Here is a 23,402-nt window from a genome sequence, read left to right as displayed (position 1 = left end):
TTTCCCAACTCAGCAACTGAAACTTTTACTCTGGTGGCTCTTGTCAATAGACCCTCAAAGAAATCTGTTATGCCCTGTGTTGTCACCACACGGGTCGTTCAGTCAAGAACCCTACCTTCTCTTCCCTCTGCTAGAGGAACTGAATTGATAGCCCTCACCCATGCATTGTTACCTAACCTCAAAAAACACATCAGTATATCTACACCAACTCTCTCTCACCTCGTCTGGGGCTCCCATCAAAATATAGGCCCCATGTTGCAGCACCGTCAGAGGCTCTTCTTCAGTTGCCCTTTAAACTTGCCATTTTAAAATCTGAGAATCACAACTACTATTGATAGTCTCTAAGGAAAATGCTTTGGCTTACCACAGCTAAGGCTCCCTCTGCTTTTCAGGCCAAATCTTTATACAGTTTTAACACTCACACCTTCCCCGTGTCCCTTTGCGGTCTCACAGGATGAAGCCTCAGAATTCATGAAAAGAACACTGGAGAAAGGCAGGGTATACATTGTGCTCTGATGATCTATGGCGCTCCCTGAGTGGTTGCGTAGTTAGTCCATACATCCTACTACCCTACCTTGTTTACTTGTTAGAGTCAGTATCATGAAGGAGTAAAAAGGTGACGATAAACATCTGCAAATTCTCACTGATTTACTGTGTATTTTCCAAGAATTGCTCAGGACTGTGCTGTACTTGCCTTCTTAAACTTACAATGTGAGTAAACCTATAAAGATAGATATGGACAATGAGACATACCCCTCTTGGTTTCTTTTTCAGCCTTCAAAAGGATTTTGTCCAACTTCCTATGGTTAGCTATTAAGAATACTATCTAGTAATTCTGTAAGCTTTTTTCTGGATGTATTGAAGTCTATTATGAAAAGGTTGTCACCATTGTTAATGTTATCCCACACATTATGGGAATAGCATATATGGCATCCATTTCACAGAAAAGATATACAAAAAATCTCTAAGTTTTACCAGGTTAAACATAATTATACAGACCTTATTATTCCCAAAGTGCAAAAGGAGTAGAAAAAAGAAATATAGTCCTAAAAAGAATTAAGCTAGTACAAATCTTAAATGAACCAAAACCCTTCCTAGTGCCTAAATAAGCATAAGAATAATTCCCAATGGATAATTGGTTTTAACCCATATGAAATTGTCATGGGGAAACCCATGAGACAATTCTCATCCGTCTTGACTGACCCAAATGATTTCCAAATGCATGTTTCTAATAATATTGTGAGCAACTCAAAGCCCATATGAGTCGTCTGAAGTTTTATCATTTACAGGTATGTGAAGCATTCCCAGACCCTCCAACCAAGTCAGCATCAGCTACTTCTCTGTGACTGGGTCCTGATTAAGGTCCTCCTACGAAAGACTTCATTGGATCCACGCTCAAGAAGATTCGACCAGGTTTTCCTGACCCCCCCTACATCGCTGTAAAGTGCCAAGGCCTTAAGACTTGGGTACGTGTATTACAACGGCAAGAGTGCCAGCGCCCACAAAAGACCCATTGGACCTGTCAGCTCCTCTGTTTCAGCAAGCAGACATAATAACTTACTGGCAAAGCAGAGTAAGCCAAGTGTCTCTGCATCACACCACCAACTGATAACACACAAGAAAAAATAACTAATTTAGACTAGAGCCCTATCTTTTCTTATGAAGCTGGGATTTGAAGGAGCTATTCTGAGATCTGTGCTGCTAGTAAGTGACTGATAACATTATAGACTGGATCGGTCCCTGAGTTCAGAGACTGAGTTGCGATTGAGTGAAAAATAGACAACGAAATCTTGAAGAATTGCACGGAGGTGCAAGCCAAATTTAACCCTCTCCAAGTAATGTTGGTTGGACTGAGAAATTGCTAAACCAAACCTGTAATAGGACTGGTTATTTGGGTGTCTCTCTTTGTCATTGTTGCCTCTTAACTGTTACATTGCTTTCTGTGTTGTCTCTCTAGGCCCAGATGTTCTCAGATAATTCACATTGCCCTGACTGTGGGCAACAGTGGTTCCCTAGTTTAGAACTAGGCCATTGGTTGTACCAAACTGAGCTTATTGAAAATGAATGTTACCAAGTATTCTTAGACCGTATTAACAGAGCTGATTACTGCCCTGAGTGTTATCCTGATAATCCTGCTAATAGAAGCCTTGTTCTGCCTTGGTCTTTCCCACTCGAGTGGGCTCCCCAAAATCTTACCAGGTGGACCTTTGAAAAAGCTTGCCACCCATTTCTTCTGGGTCCTCCACTGGTTAGAAAAAGGATACATGACTCTAGAGTAGCTGGCTTTAACCCTGCATTACAGTTAATCTTGACCAGAACAGACAAAACCTTAAACAAAAAACTTGGCCAAAACAAGTAACTTCTTAAATGGTCAAAATCATGGAGACTTTAGAGGATTTCGTAATAGTAGCCTAAGGAAGATAGAAAAGTGACTCCTTTCTAAATCTGATCCAGACTGTCGCTACTTTGGGGAACTGCTTAAACGGTTGGATCTGCCTACATGGTCTACGCATATATTGTTCAGCATGATTTTAATCAGTGTTGCAGCCAGACTGTTCGTGTAGATCCAGACTAATCCATGCTTCCTATATTTTGGAATTAGTTTACTCCTCCTAAAAAGCTCCAAAGCCTAATTGTTGACATATGACAAAGTTGACCTGAAGGAGAGGCCCCATACCGTGTGCACTGTAATGGTATTTCTAGTGTTAATTTTTGTGGGAAAGGATCCTCATTGTAGCTGGATTCTAGATTATTCCAGTAAAACAACTAGACATTATAAGAAGAAACTACATTGTTCTAACTTCCACCTCTTATACATTAATCAGTGATGATATATATATATAAATATAATTTATTCATATATAACCATTTATTCATTATTGGCTCTGTTTGGCCCATCCTCAGTGTGGCTTCAACATTATCAATAACTGGTCACTGTCAGAGTCGTCACATTCTATCAGGCAATATCTACATAGATTACACAGAAACATTCAGAAATGCCACTGAATGCACTTACTTGGCTCTACATAAACAAAGACTGTACTGTCTTTGTGGTGACTGAACTTAGAATGTTCTTCCCTGGAAATGGGAAAGTACCTGTACTATGAGATAGGTGACAAAAGGAGTTATCAAGCTCAACTCCATATATGTTATGAACAGTGTAGGGGAAGCATCTTAGAACTAAGAAGGTCTTGCCGGACATCAGCCACATTCTGGTCTTCACTTGTTTGTGAGAATCATGGAGCCAGAGTTCAGGTTAAGGAACTTAGAAAAAGCTATTGAAAACATCCCAGAGGCCACTGAACAATGTTAAAATTCCACTTAAGATGCTAGATAATCCAGTGCTTGTGTAGCAACCCAATGTTCTCAAGGTCTCAGATTCCTTCTTTCCTTCCCCGCTGAGATTCTTATCATGTTGGCCTCTGTCCTCATAGCTGTTTCCTCAATGAGTACAATGTGGCTTGTTGCTGCTCCAGACATTTCAATCCCAATCAAAGGCTGAAGTAGGGAACAAAAAGCTTTCTCCTTTCAAGTCTCTGTCTTTTATTTGGGAAGAATATCTTTCTCTAAAGTCCCTTACGGGTTTCTTCTTACATATCGCTAGAAGATACTGGTTCACAAGGAAGCCTGGCCAAGGGGAATGGGGTTGGCATTGGCGGGTAGGGCACATTGTCTCTCCTAATAAAATTAGGGCTGTTTTTGGAAGGAAGATGTGAGAAATGAATGGCTGTTGGTATGCAACAAAGTATGCCCGCCACATGTTGTGAAACCTAAAGTTATTTGTTAGTCTGTATAAAGAATGGAGCCCAGAGATCTACCCTGTATCTGCCTTATGTCTATCATGATATGAAGTTCTCTTCTGTTATATTGCTGAATAAACTGTGTGGACTGCTAAATTGAGTGAAGACTAGTTAGTTTATCCTTAACCCTTGGCTAAGAACTCCTTCACTATCCTAAAGCTCTTTCTAAAAAGTGAAAATTTGCTTTGAGGTGTTGTGTTTGAGGATGGTGTTACGATCAGTATTTTTCAGACACATACTAAGAAACACTCTACATATGGGCAATTTTAAATATCAGCAAAATAGAGAGGGGTTGTTTTGTTTTTGTTTTAACCAATCTCTCCTTTAAATAGTAAGAACAAATTAAATGAATTTATATCATTGATTCTTAAATCAATACCTGGAGGAGCTTGTCCAAACATTCAAATTTCTTGATCTTAGAGAAATTTTGATTCCTTAGGTTGCTCGGGGCTCAGGAGTCTGCATTTTATAAACAGTGCCTTCAGACATTGTTCTGCAGGTGCTCTGTGGACCGTACTTTGAGAAATACAACAGCAACACATCCATGGTGTTTATCTGGCTTAAAAGCATGAGAACTGAGTACTCTTAATACTGCAAGGCAGTGGTAGATAATTTACTTTGCTAGTGACACACAAAGAGGTTTCACCTCAGACTGAAGGTTACTGTTGGTATTTCACGTTATAACTCTGTCACATTTTTCTCATAATTAAAATAATTGGGACTGTTGTAGCCCTCCCCACCAACAGGTCTATGTGATGTCATTATAAGCTATGTGAATATATGGGCAAGAGAAAATCAAAATACTGATTTTAATATTACATTAAGAAGAATACTTTGCCTTCAGACATGATTATATTATCACATACCTGTTATATGGTCAGCTCTTAGAAATAACATCGTGTGTAGAGTTCATAAAATAGAGCAAGGGAGAAAATTTAGAAAGCTTTGTAGCTTTTCAGCTTAGATCTTTTTAGTATGACTTCACTTAGCTTAAAATATTGCATATTATTCTAGAATACTCCACTACCTAGTTATGAATAGTGAATTTTAAAGTTTAAGTATGTCCCTAAAGTTCTCACGACAAATGACCTGGAAGATCTTATCCACTATTTTAGATGACGTGAGCCATATTAATCTCCACTTTCATGCTATGGAAGAGTTGATAATATTACACATAGTGGTAGCCATTCTCCAGTGAGTTTTATAACTATTTCCTGTTATTTTACAGCAGACCTGGGAGAGGAAGGTTAATGGAAACATACTGGGGCAGGCTGGGAAGAGGAGGCTACTAGAAAGGAGGTCTGCCCCTGGGTTGTGGGTGACTGAGTTAAGATTCATCTCTAGGTTATAAGAGAAGGAAGGCCAGGCAAGCAGGCAGGCAAAAAAGAATTCCATGGCATCCTAAGAGTGTGTGGCAATCAGTGTGTTAGAGATATCTGTGAAAGTGAGATGAGCCATACCCCTTCCATCTCTTCATTCTCCCCCAGCAGCCGTGAGTCTCCATGGAATCTTGGGAACACAGCTTGTTATAGAGGAAAAATAATGGCCTTGCAGCCAGCTCACCTGGGTTTGTCTTCTAATTCTAAAATTATTAAATTACCTTGGGCATCTTAACCTCTCTCTGTCCAGTTTCTTCATCTGTGAAATAGGTAGTGTATTAATACCTACCTCATACTATCGTGGGCTTTAACTGCGATAACGTATGCCAGTTGTATGGCACGTAGTAAATTTTTAGGACTAGGAAAGGTACGGGAGAACAAGGCAGAAGTTAAAGCCAGGGATAAGGTAGAGTCTTAGTTTCAGAACAGAGATTAAAGCCAATTGTTAGAACTTGATGCTGAATTATCCCAAACTTCTTAAAGCCCTTCCAGTGAAGGACGAGATTAATCTTGGGACGGCGGTTGAGCCTGTCATGAGTCAAATGGCCTTACATGTAAAGATTAAGAGGCCTGGAGGGACAGATGACCTGAGGCCAATGCTTGTCATGTTTTTTAGGCCTGTTTATAATCATAAGTATAGTACATGTAATTGCTGCTTGATTTATTATATCACCTGAGACTTTTCACACGCTGAGATAAGCAGTTTGAGAAAAGTTGAAGGATATGTGCAGATTCTGCACATATGTGCTAGAGTCACATATGTATGCTAGAGTCACAGTTCAAACCTAGGTTCAGGGTGCTTTGTGGTATTTTCACTGGAAGCTTTTTTTTTAGTGTCATGGTTAAAAGCTTGGGTCCCACAGCCAGCCTACCTGAGTTCAAATCCTCTCTCTGCCTTTACTGCCTGTTTGTTCTTGGGTAAAGTTCTTAACCTCTCTGTATCTGGGTTTCCTTGTCTGTAAAATAGTAGGAACATTAATAGTCCGTACATCCTAAGGTTGTTGTGAAGATTAAATGAGTTAATACGTAAAGTGCTTTGCTGCCTGGCACAAGGAAGGCCTTCAATAAATGTTAGCTATTACTGTTGTGTATGTTTCATATGTTGTTTGTCTCCACAGCGGGATTGTAAACTGAGGGCCGAGATACCTGCTTTTTATCCCTAGAGCCCCAAATGGCATCATTTACTAAAATAAAAGATGGTTAAAAATAGAAAAAGATATGTACTTGTTGGGCCCTGACTCCCATCCATTTGTCGTGATGACATTTATATCTAAACTACCATCCTGGGTTCACTGATTCTCTTCTGTCCTTCTTAGTTGCTCAACTTCTAATTTCCCTCTCCTTTTTTTCTCTTTAAATTTACATCTTAGTGTTGCAGATACCACTGCTTCTTGATACCCGTCTCTTCCCTCTTAACCCAGGTCTTCATCCCTTCCCCTCACCTCCTCTTCCCTGGTCCCCTTGGCGGGCCTGGAGGTTTTCAGGATGGAGTAGAGGTCAGGTGAGGTCCTGTTGCTCTCCCAGCCCTGATTTTGTTCTCACAGGCAGCTTTTCCTTGTCCTGTCTCCTCCCACTTGATTGTGACAGAATGTGTGGGAGGCTGTGGTTAAAGTGTGCCTCTGTAATGTAAGTTCTTTGCTTGTGGACTCAAAGAATTAATATTACAGGTCTTTCTTTTTGATTTTTACATTTCCCCACAGAAGCTAATGTATTTTATTTTATTACTCATTTAAAAAAATTAGCAAGCCAGCCCTGATGGCCTGGTGGTTAAAGTTTGGCGCGCTCTGCTTCAGTGGCCCAGGTTTGGTTCCCAGGTGCGGAATCATTCCACTGGTCTGTCAGTAGCCATGCTCACACAGAAGAACTAGAAGGACTTACAGCTAGAATATACGACTGTACTGGGGCTTTGAGGAGGAAAAAAAGAGAAAGATTGGCAACAGATGTTAGCTCGGGGTGAATCTTTCCCAGCAAAAAAAAAAAAATAATAAAAAAATTATTAGCTATGTCAAACATATCGAAAAGTGAAGAAAATAACACTCACCTGTGTACCCACATCTAAAATACATTAACATTTTCCCACATCGACCTCACTTTTTTCTTAAAGATACTTTACAGCTTCAGTTGAAACCCACTCTTGTTGCCATCCTATTCCTCTCCTTTCTTCTGCAGAAGCAAGCACTAAATGGAAGTTGACGTGTATCCTTTCTATTCATGTGTTCAATTTTTAAATTTTATGTATATTTAATGTACAGAGCAATAAAAAGGAATGAAACACTTTTAAAACTTTATTACTCAGTAACAAATTTATATATAAGCGTGTAATATGCATCAATTTGTAGAGTTACGCTTACAGCACTTTAGTTTGTACTTTGGGATCTGCTAAACTTGGTTGTGTGACAGCAGTGCACAGGTCATTTGGTGTGCCAGACAGTGAACACCTACCAAGTTGTCAAAGCACTTACCATTGGTACGATGAGATGGAGCAGAAAGGGTACATAAAAGAGCATTGGGCAGCCACATTTGCAGAGGAAAATTTGTGTCCCTCTTTAGAGAAGACCTAGGAAGTCAAATTAAGGAAGGCATCCCTCAGCCTACCATCTGATGCATTCTCAATAATTGGAGAATAAAACTTTGTAGCTTTAACCTGTTTCAAGCCCTCACAGACACAGTTAAAGCAAAATGATACAAGTTTTTCTGCAAATTTCAGGGTCACAGGGAAGTGGAGATAACTGCCAGTGATGGGACTGTTTTATTTAAGTGGAAAAATGAATCATCATAATCTCCATGTATGGGGGCACTAGAACCAACATTTCATGATTGAACTTGAAAGGGAGTCACTAACAGTAAATGTCTTTTGTGCAGTATGAACCCCCTGGGTCTTCATCAGTTCCTTTTTGCAAAAGATACCGTCAAAGGTATCTTTTTTGGACATGCTTATGCAATGGTTTTTCTTACAGCTGCGGAAAGTCTCTACCAACCCCATTTTCCTTCAGGAAGAGGCTTGGCCTCACTTCCATTAAGCAGTCCAGAGGTTCCTGATGTACACATTTCCTGGTATGGATTGGACACTTGAAAAGATTGATCTGCCTCTGGGACAGAGGCCTCTAGATCTCCCAGATACCCCACCATGTGACTTCTTGCGAGAATGTGTGGAGAAATTCTGTGTTTGTACCACTTCTTGCAGCCTGGGGGGAATACCATTTCAGCTGCAAGCAGTGATATGTTACAAAGGTCTGAAGGAAATGGGCCACAGGAATGATGTGTGCCTCGTGGACAAGACAGGTGTACATTGAGCATTTGTAAGAGTATAGAAATATCTGATGGTTCCTTTACAGGTGGTTTTTTGGCTGCAACGTAGTCATCAAGTAATACATTTTTGAAATCATTCACTTCTATTTATTTGAAATAAAGTTTATTGAGGATATTCTGTATGCAATAAAATATACAGATTTTAAGTTTGGTGACACCTGTAACCACCACCTCAATAAAGATATGAAGCACTTTCGTTTCCCCAGAAGTTTTCCTCATGCCGTTTTCCAGTCGGCACTCCTTTCCCCAGTCACTGCTGATCTGTTTTCTGTCACCATAGGCTATAGGCAAACAACCATTTGCCTATCCTCGAACTTCATGTAAGTGGATCATTTGGCCTTTCCCCTTACGTGTGGCTTCTTTCACTCACCATATTTTTCACTCATCCATGTTGTGGTGTGCAGAGTAGTTGCTTCATTTTTATTCCATTCATTCAATTCTTTTTGAATCACCTAATGTAGTAGTGTTTTATGTTTCTTAAATTTATATAAATGCATTAATACTGTCATACATTTTTGAGATACATGATTCTTTAATTGCCATATATAATATTACATTGTGAGAATATGCCACAGTTTTTTTTAATCTACTTCCTTATTTGTGGACATTTAGATTGTTTTCTCATTTTCCCTCATTTTAAGCAATGCTGCTACAAACGTTTTTGGGCACTTGAGCAAATTCCTCTAAGGTATATACCTAGAAGCAGAATTGCTGATTGTGAGATAGGTGTGTCTTAACTTTAGTAGATATTGCCATATTGCTCTCCAAAGTTGTAGTAACACTTTACCTCATTGCTGGTGGGGTGTAAGAGCTTTCTCTATCTCCAAATCCTCACCAATAGTTGGTATTGCCTAACTTTTAAATTTTTGCCAGTCTGGTGGTTGTGAAATTCTATTTCATCAGTAATTTATTTTGCATTTCCCTGACGACCCTTCTTAGCGATTCATTAAACCTTTAGGTTTCCTCTTAACTACTGGCTCATCTCTTTTGCCCACTTTTTTTTTTTCCGTAGTATTATTTCTTTCTTAGTGATTTTGGGTATTCTTTATGTATTCTGGATATTAATCCCTTGCTGATTATATGTGTTGCTCTTTTTCTAGTCAGTGAATTTATCTTTTAACTTTGATTTTGAGGATTTGTATAAAAATTAACATTTTTTATGTGCTCACGTTTGTCAAATTTTCCCTTATGGTTTGTGTATTTTATATCTTGCTTAAGAAACCCTTGACATTTTAAAGATATTTGATATTCTGAAAATTTCAAAATTTTACTCTTTACATTTAGATCTTTAATCTGGAATTGATTTTTGTGTCAGGTGGGAGGTAGCAATCCAATTTTTTCCCCAATGAATAGTCAGTTGTCCCAAAATAGTCATTAATTCATTCTTTCCCTTTTGTCACTTAGCCAATTTCCTTTATATATGTGTGCATATGTTTCTTGGCGCTCTGTTCTGTATATTGTTTGTTCTTGTGCCTATGTCATATTGTTTTTATTGCTATAAGTTTATAAGTCTTGATATAGCTAGTAAAGATAGCCCCCCTCCTTCTTCAGAACTATCTTGACTCTTCTTAATCCCTTACTGCTCTTTGTGAATTTTAGGGTCAGCTTGTCCACTTTGTAAGAGTCATATAACAATCAAAAAATTGTCTTGAGATATTGTTTCAAACTGCAATGATTTAGAGATTAATTTGGAGAGAACGGGCATCGTTGGTTCTGAGTCTTACTGTCTATGCACATATGTTTCTCTACTTAGGTGTTTTTTTATGTTCAATAAAGTTTTATACATTTCTCTCTCAAGTCCTTTTTTTAAGCAGCTTCATTGAGATATAACTTACATACCATAAAATTCACCCCATTCTAAAGTCTTGCATGTACGTTGTTGGATTTATTATGGAGTACCTTCTGGTTTTTTACTACAAGGTACCTGGTAGTTATTATGAATAGCATCTTTGGTTTCTAAAATTTTTGTTACTGGCGCATAGGAAACTTTTTACCCGTTGTTTTCTTGGTTGGGGCTGGCAGAAAAACATTTTTTAAAGAAATCTGAAAAGGACTGGGACTTTTTATTTTCTGTCATGAACTGGGATAAGAGAGAAACCCTCATTGCAACATATGACGGTAATGAAAAGGAGAGCCGGAAGCCGAGTCCCAGCAGGTTGAAGAAAATCAAAGGGCGGCGAGGAACCCTCCGAATCTGAGATGTGTTCCTCAGCAGAAAGGAGGCTGTGCCCAGTCCCTCCCTCCCCTCCACTCTTGTAATTGGCACCACTCTTTATCCATACATTCATCCATTTACTCGTATGCGTTTTAGTTAAAATATGGAGTTCTCACTCTACACTAGGCACTGCTAGGCATTTGGGATTAAAGATTTTAATTTTTAAAATTAAATTTTACAGAAGAGTGCCATGAGAAAGACACAAAGAAGACTAGTTGGCTAAGCTCTAGACTATCAGAAAAAATGTAACACTTTGCAAAGCTCTTTCACATGTATTTTCGTGCTTAATCTTCATAGCAGTCCTTAACCATTTTTACAGATAATGAAGGTTAAGTAACTTTGAGTAGTAGTGTTTTTGACAAAAAATAAGATTTAACTGTAAAATGATATAAAGTTGTTGCTTATAAATTGCCTCTGATTTCAATTCCTTTTGTGTATAGCTCATAGTAGTTTATATATCAGTCTTCTTTGAGCACCACATAAAGAAGCATTGTATAAAGAGATATCTGTCTCCATGTTTTGTAAAAGAATACTGTGACAAAACCACTAAGAAGGCAGTGACAAAATTCTAAATGCGTGTTTCTTACTCCCAAGACCAAGGCAGCCATCTTAGTTTGTAGGTATCACCTGTATGTTGTTACTTGTTAATGAGAAGTGAAAGCTTCTGATAGGCACTCTGAGAAATTTGTATGGGACAGAAATTGAAGACATAAGGAAATCAGCGATTAAACAGTGACTTAAATTTCTACTCTTAAGATTCACTTTTTTTTTAAAGATTTTATTTTTTCCCTTTTTCTCCCCAAAGCCCCCCCGGTACACAGCCGTATATTCTTCGTTGTGGGTCCTTCTAGTTGTGGCGTGTGGGACGCTGCCTCAGCGTGGTCTGAGGAGCAGTGTCATGGCCGCGCCCAGGATTCGACCCAAGGAAACACTGGGCCGCCTGCAGCGGAGCGCGTGAACTTAACCGCTGGGCCACGGGGCCAGCCCCTTAAGATTTACTTTTTATTTCAGTTTCAAAGATAAGATTCTGGTCACTTGCTCTTTTTACGCCCTTTGAACCACACTGGAGTGTACTAGAAGATTATGGCATTATGCGAGGTTAATAATCTGAAGCTTTTTTCTATTTGCGCTCTAGAATTTGGAGTATGATTCTCATGAAAGCCAGAAAACATTTTTTCTTCACTAGAAAAGTTTCAGAGAGGAAATATTACTCAAACTAAACAAATTTAGTAACTAAAGCTGAAATTGGCATTTCTCTCATGTATGAATAAAAAGTCACTTAATGTTTTCATTTTATTTTAGTCACTGTATGTATGCCTTGTTTCGCGGGTCCACGGGAAGCATGAATCTGTTGGGACTTGGGACAAGAAGAAACAAGACATCTTCACAAGGAATACCAGACAGTAACAAAAAGTATCCCGAAGTCTGAAGAGAGAAAACAAAAACATGACGGACAGAGGACTTAGGGACCCTCCGGAGGGTAAGACTAGTTTGTACAGCACTGAGCTTTGTGCTGTAGAAAACTAGGGCTGTGCTAAGAGAGGAAGCCTCAGACGACTAAAACCTGGAGTTTGGATGTAAAAAAGTTAATTTCATTGATTAATTTGTTATGATGGTTATTTCATATTTACTGGATTTTTACCGTAATTCCAGACCCTAATTATAAGGAAGATTAATATTTTAAAGACTCCAATAATAGGAACCTATAGTCTTGGAAAAATGCAATGCGTCTTAAAAAAACATGGTAGACAAATATTTAGAGTCATATTTTAAAGAAACCAAGAAAATTGTGGTATGCTATATATTTAGAGGAGATCTTTCAATTACAGGGAAAGATGAAATTTAAATTCTTCCTTGTGCTCATATGTATGTATAAGAGAGAGGAAAGAAGCAAAATATGGAGTAGATTTTTCAGAAGAGTAGAAGGGCATGTTTACCTAAATCTTTTATTAAGGATGTTTTTAAATATATAAAAGTAGAACAGAATAACGAATCCCCATGTACTCAGCATTCAGCTTCAACTAATACCTGCATAATGCTGATCTTGTTGCCTGGCTTGGTATTTAAATGCAAATCCAAGACATTATGTCATTTTATTTGTAAATAATTTACGTCTCTTAAAAATAGATTTTTTAAAAAAAATAGCCAAAATAGCATTAGTATACCTAAAAAACAAATTAGTAGTTATCCCTTAATATCATCATATTCAGCCAGTATTCACATTTCCCAAATTGTCTCATAATCGTTTTTTTCTTCACAGTTGGGATTTTTTTTTTTCTTTACAGATGGACCACACACTGCGTTTGATTGATAGATCTTTTAGGTTGCTCTTTTTTTTTAAGCTTTACCATAGGAAATTTCAAACATGTGAAAGTAGAGAGCAAGATGAAATGAATCCCATTACCCATCAAACAGCTTCATCTGCTCGCAGCATATCGCTAATATTGTTTCATTTATACTCCCTCACTTCTCCTTTCCCCCGTAGCATTTAATTGAAGCAAATTCTAGACATGTAATTTTAGCCACAAGTACTTGAACACTTATCTCTGAAAAACAAGAAAAAAATTTTTTTTAAAACATTATCACAATACCCTTATCTCACCTAAAAGATGAATAATAATTCCTTAGTATCATCAAATATCTGGCGTTCAAATTTCCCTGATTGTCTTATAAATATTTAACAATCGATTTGTTGGACACCAGATCTGAACAGTGTGGTCCACACATTGCGTTTGGTAGATGTGTCTCTTAAGTCTCTCTTGATCAATAGGTCACCCCTCCTTTTTTTCTTTTCTTGCCGTTTGTTTTTATTTCTTGCTGTTACTAAAGGAGCAGTCTTTTGTCCCTTGGAATTTCCCACGTTCTGGGTTTGCCGATTGCATTCCTGAGGCATAATTTAATATATCCGTCTATCCCTGTATTTCTTAGGAACCAGTAGCAGCTCTTGAAGCTTGCTGAGATTCAGGTTCAGTTGTTTGGCAAGAATACTTCCTAGCTGGTATGGGTATGCTTTCTATTCCATTGAATCGGGAGGTTAATGATAGCCGGTTTTCCCTCTTTTTGTAATGCTGAGATTGATCAGAGCATTCAACCGTTGTCAGTCTGGTTCATCTATTATAAGACTCTTTACCAGCCTTTTGCATAATGGTTTTAGTTGCTATTGATGATCATTGCACAGATCCATTATTTCGTTGGGGAAGAGGATGTATTTAAAATAACCAAAAGTTGGTTCTGTTGTTGAAAAGAGTTTTACAATTAGTGTTACTTGTTAGATTTATTAACATGATGATAAATTTGTTTATTCATTAGCATTCATGTTTACTTATTAACTTGATAAATTTGTTAATCAGCTTTAGTGGAAGTCAAAAGAAATAATGTTTAGGAAAATTGCCTTGTAAACCCTAAAAATCTATATAAATATTACTGTTAATCAGGGACCTTGTTAAAATACAAAAATATACGGGAATTTTTTTCAATAAAAATTATAAATTTTTATCTCATTAGACTCTCAAAAGGATTTGGAAAATGACCCATCAATAAATTCTCAGGCACAGGAGACCGCAGTCACAAGTACCACTGAAGAAGCGCAGACCCCAAACCCTGCCTCTGGTCTTAACAAAGATCACCACGAGGTAGAAACAATAGGCCCAGCAGGTGCAGATACAGGTGATCAATCAGAAAGTCCAAAGGAAACAAATGATGGGAAATCTCCAAAGGATAAAACAGAACATGAGAACAACCAGAGTTGTCAGGATGGAGAAGAAAGGCATCCCAGCCCTTCAGAAAATCTGGGTAAGGACCCCTTGGATCCAGAACCCAGCCATTCTCCAGGTGAGAAGGTAGGAAGAGCGGATGCACACGGAGGGAGCGGCCCTGCAGCCCTCGCTGAGGAAGCGAGCGCCAGACCTGGAGCTTCACGGGAGCCATCTGCTGCAGACCCCCAGGATGCCCAGAGTCCTGGTCATTCCAGTGCGGGGCTGGAGAGCCAGGAGACACTGAGGAGGCGAGGGCGAGAGCTGGCGCCAGGTGAGAGAACCCCCTGAACTTCTGTCCTGTTTTGTGTTGCTCTGTTACTGAGAATGGGTCGGGGCCTTCTTTTCAGAGGATTAAGGCCTTTGTGCCTTTCCCAGGGTCATGTAAAGAGAGATGACTGAGTTGAGATTAGAATGAGGTTTCTCATCTTCTAGACTAGCTCATTCCACTATATCAAGTTGCTTTCCACACATTAACTGCATTTTTAAACAGTGTCTTTATTTATTTACTGTTTATATTAATGCAGTCTGATAAAAATGGCCATGACTTTTTAAAATTCACCTCAGGCCTTTAATATATAGCAATTTAATATAACGCAAAAAGCAAACTAAGAGATGAGAAATCTTGTTCTAATCTCAACCCGGCCACATCTCTTTATGTGACTTTATGTAAAGCCCTTAATATCCCAGGACCTTTTGTCATGATAGGTAAGGTAGGGGGCTGGAGTAGGTGATCATTAAAGATCCCGTCAGTCCTTAGATTCAGTGATATATTTTTAAAACCTGCTTTTTGGTGTGATATAACTAAGTGAACTATCCATATAGGTGAAGACGACTCTGCTGCTTTATGTTAACAGAGTATGCTCTTTGAGTTGTTTTTCCAGTGAGGGTTATGGGGAACACTCAGCTTTCACTGTTACGCGGTACCTGGCTGGGGTCAAGTGCACATCTAGACTCTAGAGTGACTTAGCTTGGGGTTCTACAAAACACTGTCCTCCTTTTCACCCACACATTTTAAGATTGATGTCTCAGCCCACACCTCTATTTTTATGCAGTTTATAAATTTCCTTATCCTTATATTTCTTGCCTTTCATACCTCCTTCACTAAGAGGGTCAAACTTGCTTTTGTAAGCTATTTTGCACCTGTAGGGTAGTCTCTCCTGTCCCTACACTTAGAGCCTGTGTTATTTGTACGCCTGGGGTCTTGAGGAGCCACGTGAGACTTGAACACTAAAAGTAAAGCGTCGTTGCCCTGTGATGCTGAGTCTGTGCACAGCCAGCACTTCTTAAATCCCTTCTTCATTTTGTACATTTTGTCGAATCACATTTTAGATAGATTTGGCTGCAATATTACGATGCTTGTTTTTTTGTCTTTGGTGTAAGGGCCAGTGAGGAACCGTGAATGTAGCAAGAATATCCTTAAATGAATTTCACAGCACTTCATTTTATTCTTCTAAGTAGAATAAAAGTGATAGTGAGCCTTAATGAAAAAAGTGAGCTTTGCATGAAAGAAAATTTTACATAGTAAACTCCTCTCAGTCAAATAATGCTTTGGTTTAGTAAGAAGTATAAAGGTATAGTACACACTCGCACTAGAGTGCTGTCTGAAAATAATGTTCCTTGTTTTCCCCAGAGGCTGAAAGTCATCAACAAGAAACACAAAAATTGGAAGAAAATAAAGAGAATGTACATGATACCTTAAGAAAGACTAATAAAAAGGATTTTTGCAACTATGGTGAGAACAAAACTGGTCTTACTGAAGTGTTGATTCACATTCAGAAATCCTCAAAGAAAATACCTAGAAAACTAGCAGATTTAAACAGTATTAACATGTTTTTCAAAAATTTTTGATAGTAAGTAATAGTAAAATAGAGCAATGGAGTTTAAGAGATTTTTCCGTTAGGCGTGCTGGCTGATATTTTGCCATCCTTAACAAAATGGGAATTCCCACAGGAGGAAGAGCTTTTCATAAACAAGAAACTAAAACTGCCTTTTCAATTAGAGAGTATTAACTTCTCAAGTGGCATTTTTACATTTTGACCTTTTAGAAAAAAATGGCCTGTTACAGGTAGTAGGTACTGTGAGAAGGTGGAAGCATATCCTGATAGTTCATTTCTAAATCACATCATTAGTTATAGCAACAAATAAACTTAGTTTTTACTTTTTTTTTTTTTTTTTTTTGCTGAGGAAGATTTGCCCTGAGCTAATGTCTATTGCCAGTCTTCCCCTTTTTGCTTGAGGAAGATTCGCCCTGAGCTAACATCTGTGCCAGTCTTCTTCTATTTTGTATGTGGAATGCCACCACAGCATGGACAAGTGGTGTAAGTCCATGCTTGGGAACCAAACCTGGGCCCCTGAAGCAGAGTGCACTGAATTTAACCATTAGGCCACCTGGCCAGCCCCCTTAGTTTTTACCTTTTTTTCCTTAAAGAAACATTTTATTTTATTTTATTTTTGCTTTTTCTCCCCAAATCCCCCTGGTACATAGTTGTATATTTTAGTTGTGGGTCCTTTTAGGTGTAGCATGTGGGACGCCACCTCAGCATGTCCTGATGAGTGGTGCCATGTCCACACCCAGGATCTGAACCGGTAAAGCCCTGAGTAGCCAAAGCAGAGTGCGCAAACTTAACCATTCGGCCATGGCAGCTTACCTTTTAACAAAGATTTTGTATCTTCAAATAATTAAATCTACGAAATTAGAGCAAAGGTATTTCTGACCGGCTTTAATAGTGGAAAGTTTAAATGATTTAGGCAAAAGAAACCACAACCAGTAAAATCTGACAGTATCTCTACCTCATTTCAGTTTACCACAGGCTTTATTTCTGACTCACATTCTCTCTAATTTTGTCTTGTATTTTCTCATTCTCCGACAGGCTCTATCTTTGTTGGCTTCCTGGTTGTGACTCTTGTTTTGCTAGGTTGTGTTAGTAGCTACTATTCCTCTCCAGCCCAGCAAGTGCCCAATCCAGCTTTGGAGGCCTTCTTGGTTCAGTTCAGCCAATTGAAGGATAAATTTCCAGGCCAGAGTTCCTTTCTGTGGCAGAGAGGACGGAAGTTTCTCCAGAAGCACCTCAATGCTTCACACCACACTGAGCCGGCCACCATCATCCTTACAGCCGCTCGAGAGGGGAGAGAGACCCTGAAGTGCCTGAGCTACCATGTTGCAGATGCCTACACCTCTTCCCAGAAAGTCTCTGCCATTCAGATTGATGGGGCCGGAAGAACCCTGCATGACAGCGACACGGTCAAGCTCCTGGTCGACATGGAGCTGAGCTCTGGGTTCGAGAACGGCCAGAAGGCTGCCGTGGTGCACCGCTTTGAGTCCCTTCCCGCAGGCTCCACCTTGATCTTCTACAAGTATTGTGACCATGAGAACGCTGCCTTTAAAGATGTGGCCCTGGTCCTCACCGTTCTACTAGACGAGGAAACGTTGGAAGCAAGTGTTGGCCTAAGAGAAACAGAAGAAAAAGTGAGAGATTTGCTCTGGGCCAGGTTTACCGATTCTGACACTCCCAGCTCCTTCAACCACATGGACTCAGATAAATTGAGTGGGCTCTGGAGCCGAATTTCACACCTGGTGCTGCCGGTCCAGCCAGTGAGGAGCATAGAGGAGCAGGGGTGCCTTTGAGGAGCTAAGCCTGCAAGTGGTCATGGGAGGCGTGGGTTCCTTGAAGAGTTTGAAAGACTTCCATTTACGTGGAAGGAGATTGATGAATGTGAGGAGAGCACAAACGAGCTTATTTTAGAAAATAATTTTTAATTTTTCACTTTTCACTTTTTGTAAAACCTTTCTAATCTAAGCTTGACAAAGCTAAAAAATTGACCTGATTTTTTTCCCTTGCCTTTTGAGCAAATCAGGTTTGAAATATAGCATGGTATATGTAACTGAGGAATTTTTTTTAAATGCAAAAATATATCTTCCACAGAATCGTTGCACGGGAAGATACTCTTCTCAGAGTAAGTACAGAGTGATTTTTGTTTTCTTGACACTCTGAAGAGCCTTTGGAGAGTGTGGACTTGCACCAAAGCAATTACAGTTATGAAGCTGTGATAATTTTTAGAAAATTTTTCTATCACATGTTAAATATTTTAATAACCTATTGTGGGATTACATCTTATACTAATTTGCACTTTTGAATAGTATGAAAAAAAAGAAACACAAATTCAAATACTTATCTAAAAGCTATCTGTAAGGCACTGTGCTTTTATTCCGTTAATGAGCTGAGGTGGAACTAGCTGTACTCATTGGAAACAATGGGGAAGTTGGTTATAAATGTTGGAAATGAAAAAATTCCAATTGACTGTCTTTACGTCAACTTTCCTGATTGACTTAGAGCAGTGATTTTCAGGCTGTGTCTCCTGGCACCCCTCCACTTTGTATCAGAGCTGTTCTCCTTTGGCTACTTTATATATTAGGAATCTCCATTAAGATTGAATTGGAGCAAGGAATTCCACTGATAATGAAGTTTGAAAACCACCAATTACGTGAAAAAACATCTTAGAAGATAAGAAATGGGTAGAAAAAAATGAATGTATTAAAACTCATGAGTAGGAAGAGAATGAAATGTGTAGAGTTGTTGTATAGACACGCTATTTATGAAAGATAAACAACTACAGGTGAACAGAAGAATGTATAAACTAGTATTCAGTAGCATATTTCTGATGCTTCTGTTAATTTCTGTTAGTCATTTCTGTCTCCCCTGAGTGGAGTTTTTTAGTAGCCTAGGACGAGAGTTTGAGTGACTTTTAAGCAAAAGAGATTCTAATCTCAGTTGAATAGTAGGTTTTATATGGGCAGATTGGCATAACTTTACCAAACTCTTTCTTGTTATGCAGTGATGGAACATTATATAAGGCAGCTTATTTCTTGACCAGCTAGTCCTGTCAGGTTAACAATTAGAGACATGCAAGAGATGTTATGCTTAGAGGAAGTAGAAATGTTAGATAGATTCTCAGAGGTTTTAATGGCCAATATTAATTGTTGGACCATGGTCTGTGATTGTGCTTGAGATTGAGAGCAGTGTTTCTGGAGACAGTCGTCGTTTATTTGCATTTCAGTTCTGAAAGCAGAATTCCAGTAAAATGATCTTGCTCTGTTTAACAAAGGGTCTGTTCCATTACATGATGTACCTAGGAACTATCACCATGATCCTGGCGTGGTTCAGCTAGGTTTCGACCTCTCTGCTGCTATGAGAGTGAGTATGTGTGTATGTATATATTTAAGAAGTCACGTGATTAAAGTATGGAAGGATTTTCAGAAACGCTAAGAAGACGTAGGGATTTTTATTAATACCTCGGAAGGGATCTCAAAGACATGGAGGAAGAATCTATTTGAAAAGATCTGTTCCAGAAAGAATACATAAACCTCTTCTAGCCAAGGCCTCCAGTTGTGCTCAGTTGAGCATAGGGGCATAGCTAAAGGAACTGTTTTCATTTGGGACTCTGAGGGAATTTTCCAAGAGATTTGAGGAAAGACCTGCCTGGACAGAAAGTTAAATCATAGTGAGTATAATATCTGTATCAGTCCAATATAAAATCAGAGGAAATTGAAGAAAAATCTATATAGCATAGATCTCAGATGTTAGCATTACATCACAAAACCAATGGTGCCTTGTAAACTATCCCATCGGCCTGCTGATGCGTGCTACCTCAGATCCATCTGGTCCCCGTCAGCAACTCAGATCACAGTTGAGACAAATACTCTTGTTTCTTCATTCAGTTGAATGTGGTTTTTCATCATTTCCTTTCAATATAATTTAGAAAAATTTCAAAAAGTCACAATTTTTTTTTTTACTGTTTAGCCTTTGTTAAAAACACTTTTCCTTCCATGTCTAAGTGCAATCAACCGAAACTCTTGTCAGTTTTCTGTCCACTATTTCAAAAATCATTTTAAAAAGAAGCAGTATATTAGCTCTGGGTCTTCTGAGGAATAAAATGATAAGTTTTAAAGCATAAAATTATATATTTTTTAAATGTACAAATAATTAAAATCTATTATCTAAATATACCCTTAGCTTAATTTCTATTCAGTTTCTGTTTTTTACATTTTTCAAGTTTTCAGATTTTGTTTTGTGTGTCTGGTAGTTCATCTTTCATTACTGTGATAGGTAATTTGACTTAGAACAATGACTTGTGAGCGTAGGATGCCATACATGATACCCAGACATCACCATTTAATTATTATTGCAGAACTCTCGTTACATTATATATTAATATAAATCCTTTCTTGAGTAATCCCAGGGTTCTGGAAGCAAGTAGGGGAATCAGAAACTGTCTCTGGACTCGAGTTTTTTCCCCTGGAAATTTTAGGTTTCCCAGTTACTTTAGGGTAAACTTTAGGGTTCCTCGTTAGTTTCCATGGCAGAGAAGTTCCAGGGGATTTACGTCACTAAATGTAGTAATGCTGTTGTTTTTATTTCTGTTTTTTAAATCAATAAAATAATTTAAATGTATTTTATTTGAAAGCCTCCAAGCTGAGGTGGTTTTGACCCTTTGATGGTTTTTAATTGTTTGATTTACAATTTTATCTGTTAAAGACACGAAGCATAATGTTCATTGATGTTAAAATATAGCAAACATATCAATTTGGCATGTGAAAGTGACAGTAATGCAGCAAGACGATCTTCACCAGGACTATATTTTCATGTGTCTGACCAAAATTTTTATGCAGCATATACAGGTGTCTAGCACTTCAAAAACTAATGTTAAGTAGAAAATATAAAATATATCCACTTAGGTTACTATTTAATGGGAAGAAAGCGTATGTCCATACACAATTTATTTGTAGAGAAGTACTTTCAAATAGCAACATGAAACCTTTTTCTTTTACCATTTGACAATAAAACACTTATAAAAATAAACAGGTACATCTTTGTAAAGCCCTCATACCATTTTATAAAAGCAGTTTTTAATCTGGTTTTCAAGTTGAATATGTACTTACAAATGTCAGTCTTCATTTTAATATTTTGGCCACCAATCTGAGCATAATATATTTTATTTTAGAATTTGTTGAAAAGTCATGTTGCTTTTGTGTTTTGTTTTTTTCAAAATTAAAGTACCTTGAACACTGTGTATCGCTTGTTCAATGGGAATGTCGTTTGTTTTTATATATGTATTGTGAATATTATCAGTGATTAAAAATCACTTCTTTATCATAATTTATATAAATATGATGAAATGATTATTTAAAAATTTTTCCAAGGGTGTTCATGAGATTATAAAATGCTGAGGTTTATGAGTCATATGGGAAATACTGGTTATCGATAGTAATATATTTGCAAAGAAGACGTCACCCATCCTAGAGAGAACCCCATGAAGTTAAGACAGTCGTGTAAAACTGTTTCTCCAGATGGCTCTAAAATAGGCCTGACTCCTATTCATGTTCAGGTGTAGGTGTTAGGTTGTGAAGTACTTGATAATGGGGGCCTAAATGTGCCTCATTCAGACTGAGACTTGGCTATTAAACTCATTTCCAACTAATACACTGCCCTCTCCCTTCTGTATCTATACGCATTGCTTCTCAAGCTGTTTTTAGAAACATAGATAAACTAGGGAAGGGCACTAGCCTTATCCAAATGGCCTAAGAACACAATTAGCATCCCCTAATCTGTAAATAATCTGTAAAGATATAAATAATTGTCTTCCATGCCTTTCCTCCCAGTAGAACCTGCGGTGTCTATTTCACTTGTTTTGATGTCTTTAAAAATCCATAGATTGATTCCTATATTGGGAAATAACCTCCCACTTTTCCTCCTTGAGGCTCGTAAACTAAATTTGCCCTTGGCTAGGAGCACTTACCTGAACCAAAAAGAACGTTTGTGCTCAGGAAGCAGCCAGCTTAGTAACCTTGTGGTCGGGTAGAGCTGGCAGGAGGATGTTGTGCTTGTCACGACTGGTCCACAGAAGTCACAGCCCTCCGCCCTGTGTCCAAAGTGGGCCTCAGCATTGTCAACACGAGCTCCAGGCCTCTGCTCCCAGCTGATCAGATGATGAGAGATTTAAATCTGTTTGCCATCCCCATCATAAAACAAAGCAGCAGCCCATTGACTTTTAAACCCAACCGCATTTTGTTTTTTTCCTACTTAACAAAAAATAAGTGGACTTTTCCAGTATTAATGTCAGATTTCTTGGCATTCCCTTTTTCCTTATGTAACCACGATGTCTTTTGATTTCTTATGGATTTTGAAGAATGTGCCTTTTTCAAATTAGTTGTCTGGTTATTACCAAAAATAAATCTCCTTCATTTTTCTCGGTTGTCTGATTCTTGATTAAAGTTCCAAAACAGCAAGTTTATAGAAATGGGCCTGTGGTCATTAATGGTGGGAAAGGAAACTGCTCTTGGTTGGCAGTGAGTTCAAGAGCCTAGGAACCCCGTGAGGGTCAGGCGGCCATTTGCAGAGTGAACCGGCGCAGGCACTGCCTGGAACCCACCGCAGTGCTCATTTAGCATTCTTCGTGTGCTATTCCCACTTAAGGAGGCTTTCTGAGTAGGAGAGAGAGTGGGGTTATAAGTAGAGCCCTGGGAATTGCACTTAGCCCGGCGTGTGCTGACTGGGAATGTGTTTCTTAAGTGTGGACATCATTCAGTTGTGTGTTGGGATGGGAGAGGCCAAGAGTGTGTTAAGAATTTCTGCCTTATAATGTTGTCAAACCAGAATGAGCAGAAGTACCTGAATACAATCCCAGCCCCTCACCCACCCTTCTCCCAGCTTTCTGCCCCCACATTCCACACCTAACTGAAAACAACGTCTGTTCACATTTTACAAAATAGTTTTCTACCAAATCTGAATTCGACTTTGAAAGTCTAAAAAACTTAATCTTGCAGCTTAGAAAAATAGAAACGCTCAGGAGCCAGCATATCTTAAAATCTGTGCTTTCAGTGAAATGGGCTAAAGTCTAAGGATAAGATGAGCCCGAAGGGAAAGAACATAGAATTTCCCAATATTTA

General features: G+C 38.5%; 2 protein-coding genes across 5 annotated transcripts in view; both read left to right on the top strand.

Annotated features, from left to right (window-relative positions):
* The window catches only part of TOR1AIP2 (torsin 1A interacting protein 2), a 36,493-nt gene extending 13,791 nt beyond the window's left edge, over positions 1-22,702 (top strand). For 2 of the 4 annotated variants that reach the window (XM_070267824.1, XM_070267823.1), the window contains exons 2-6: positions 1,290-1,466; positions 12,006-12,183; positions 14,208-14,729; positions 16,089-16,190; positions 17,329-22,702. In XM_070267824.1, coding sequence (XP_070123925.1) covers positions 12,150-12,183; positions 14,208-14,729; positions 16,089-16,190; positions 17,329-18,083 — 1,413 coding nt within the window. In that variant the 5' untranslated portion in view covers positions 1,290-1,466; positions 12,006-12,149 and the 3' untranslated portion in view covers positions 18,084-22,702. The remainder of the gene's footprint in view (positions 1-1,289; positions 1,467-12,005; positions 12,184-14,207; positions 14,730-16,088; positions 16,191-17,328) is intronic. The other 2 variants (XM_005609757.4, XM_023640646.2) reach the window with 1 other exon arrangement.
* Positions 1,813-3,896, top strand: LOC100629233 (torsin-1A-interacting protein 2). The gene has a single exon (XM_005609754.4). It carries the CDS (start codon positions 1,964-1,966, stop codon positions 2,357-2,359), a length of 396 nt encoding a protein of 131 aa, XP_005609811.1. The 5' UTR covers positions 1,813-1,963; the 3' UTR covers positions 2,360-3,896.
* Positions 22,703-23,402: the final 700 nt, after the last annotated feature.

The sequence above is a fragment of the Equus caballus genome, chromosome 5 (genome assembly GCF_041296265.1).
Source record: "Equus caballus isolate H_3958 breed thoroughbred chromosome 5, TB-T2T, whole genome shotgun sequence".
Taxonomy (NCBI): domain Eukaryota; kingdom Metazoa; phylum Chordata; class Mammalia; order Perissodactyla; family Equidae; genus Equus; species Equus caballus.
This window is presented reverse-complemented; position numbering and strand designations above follow the sequence as displayed.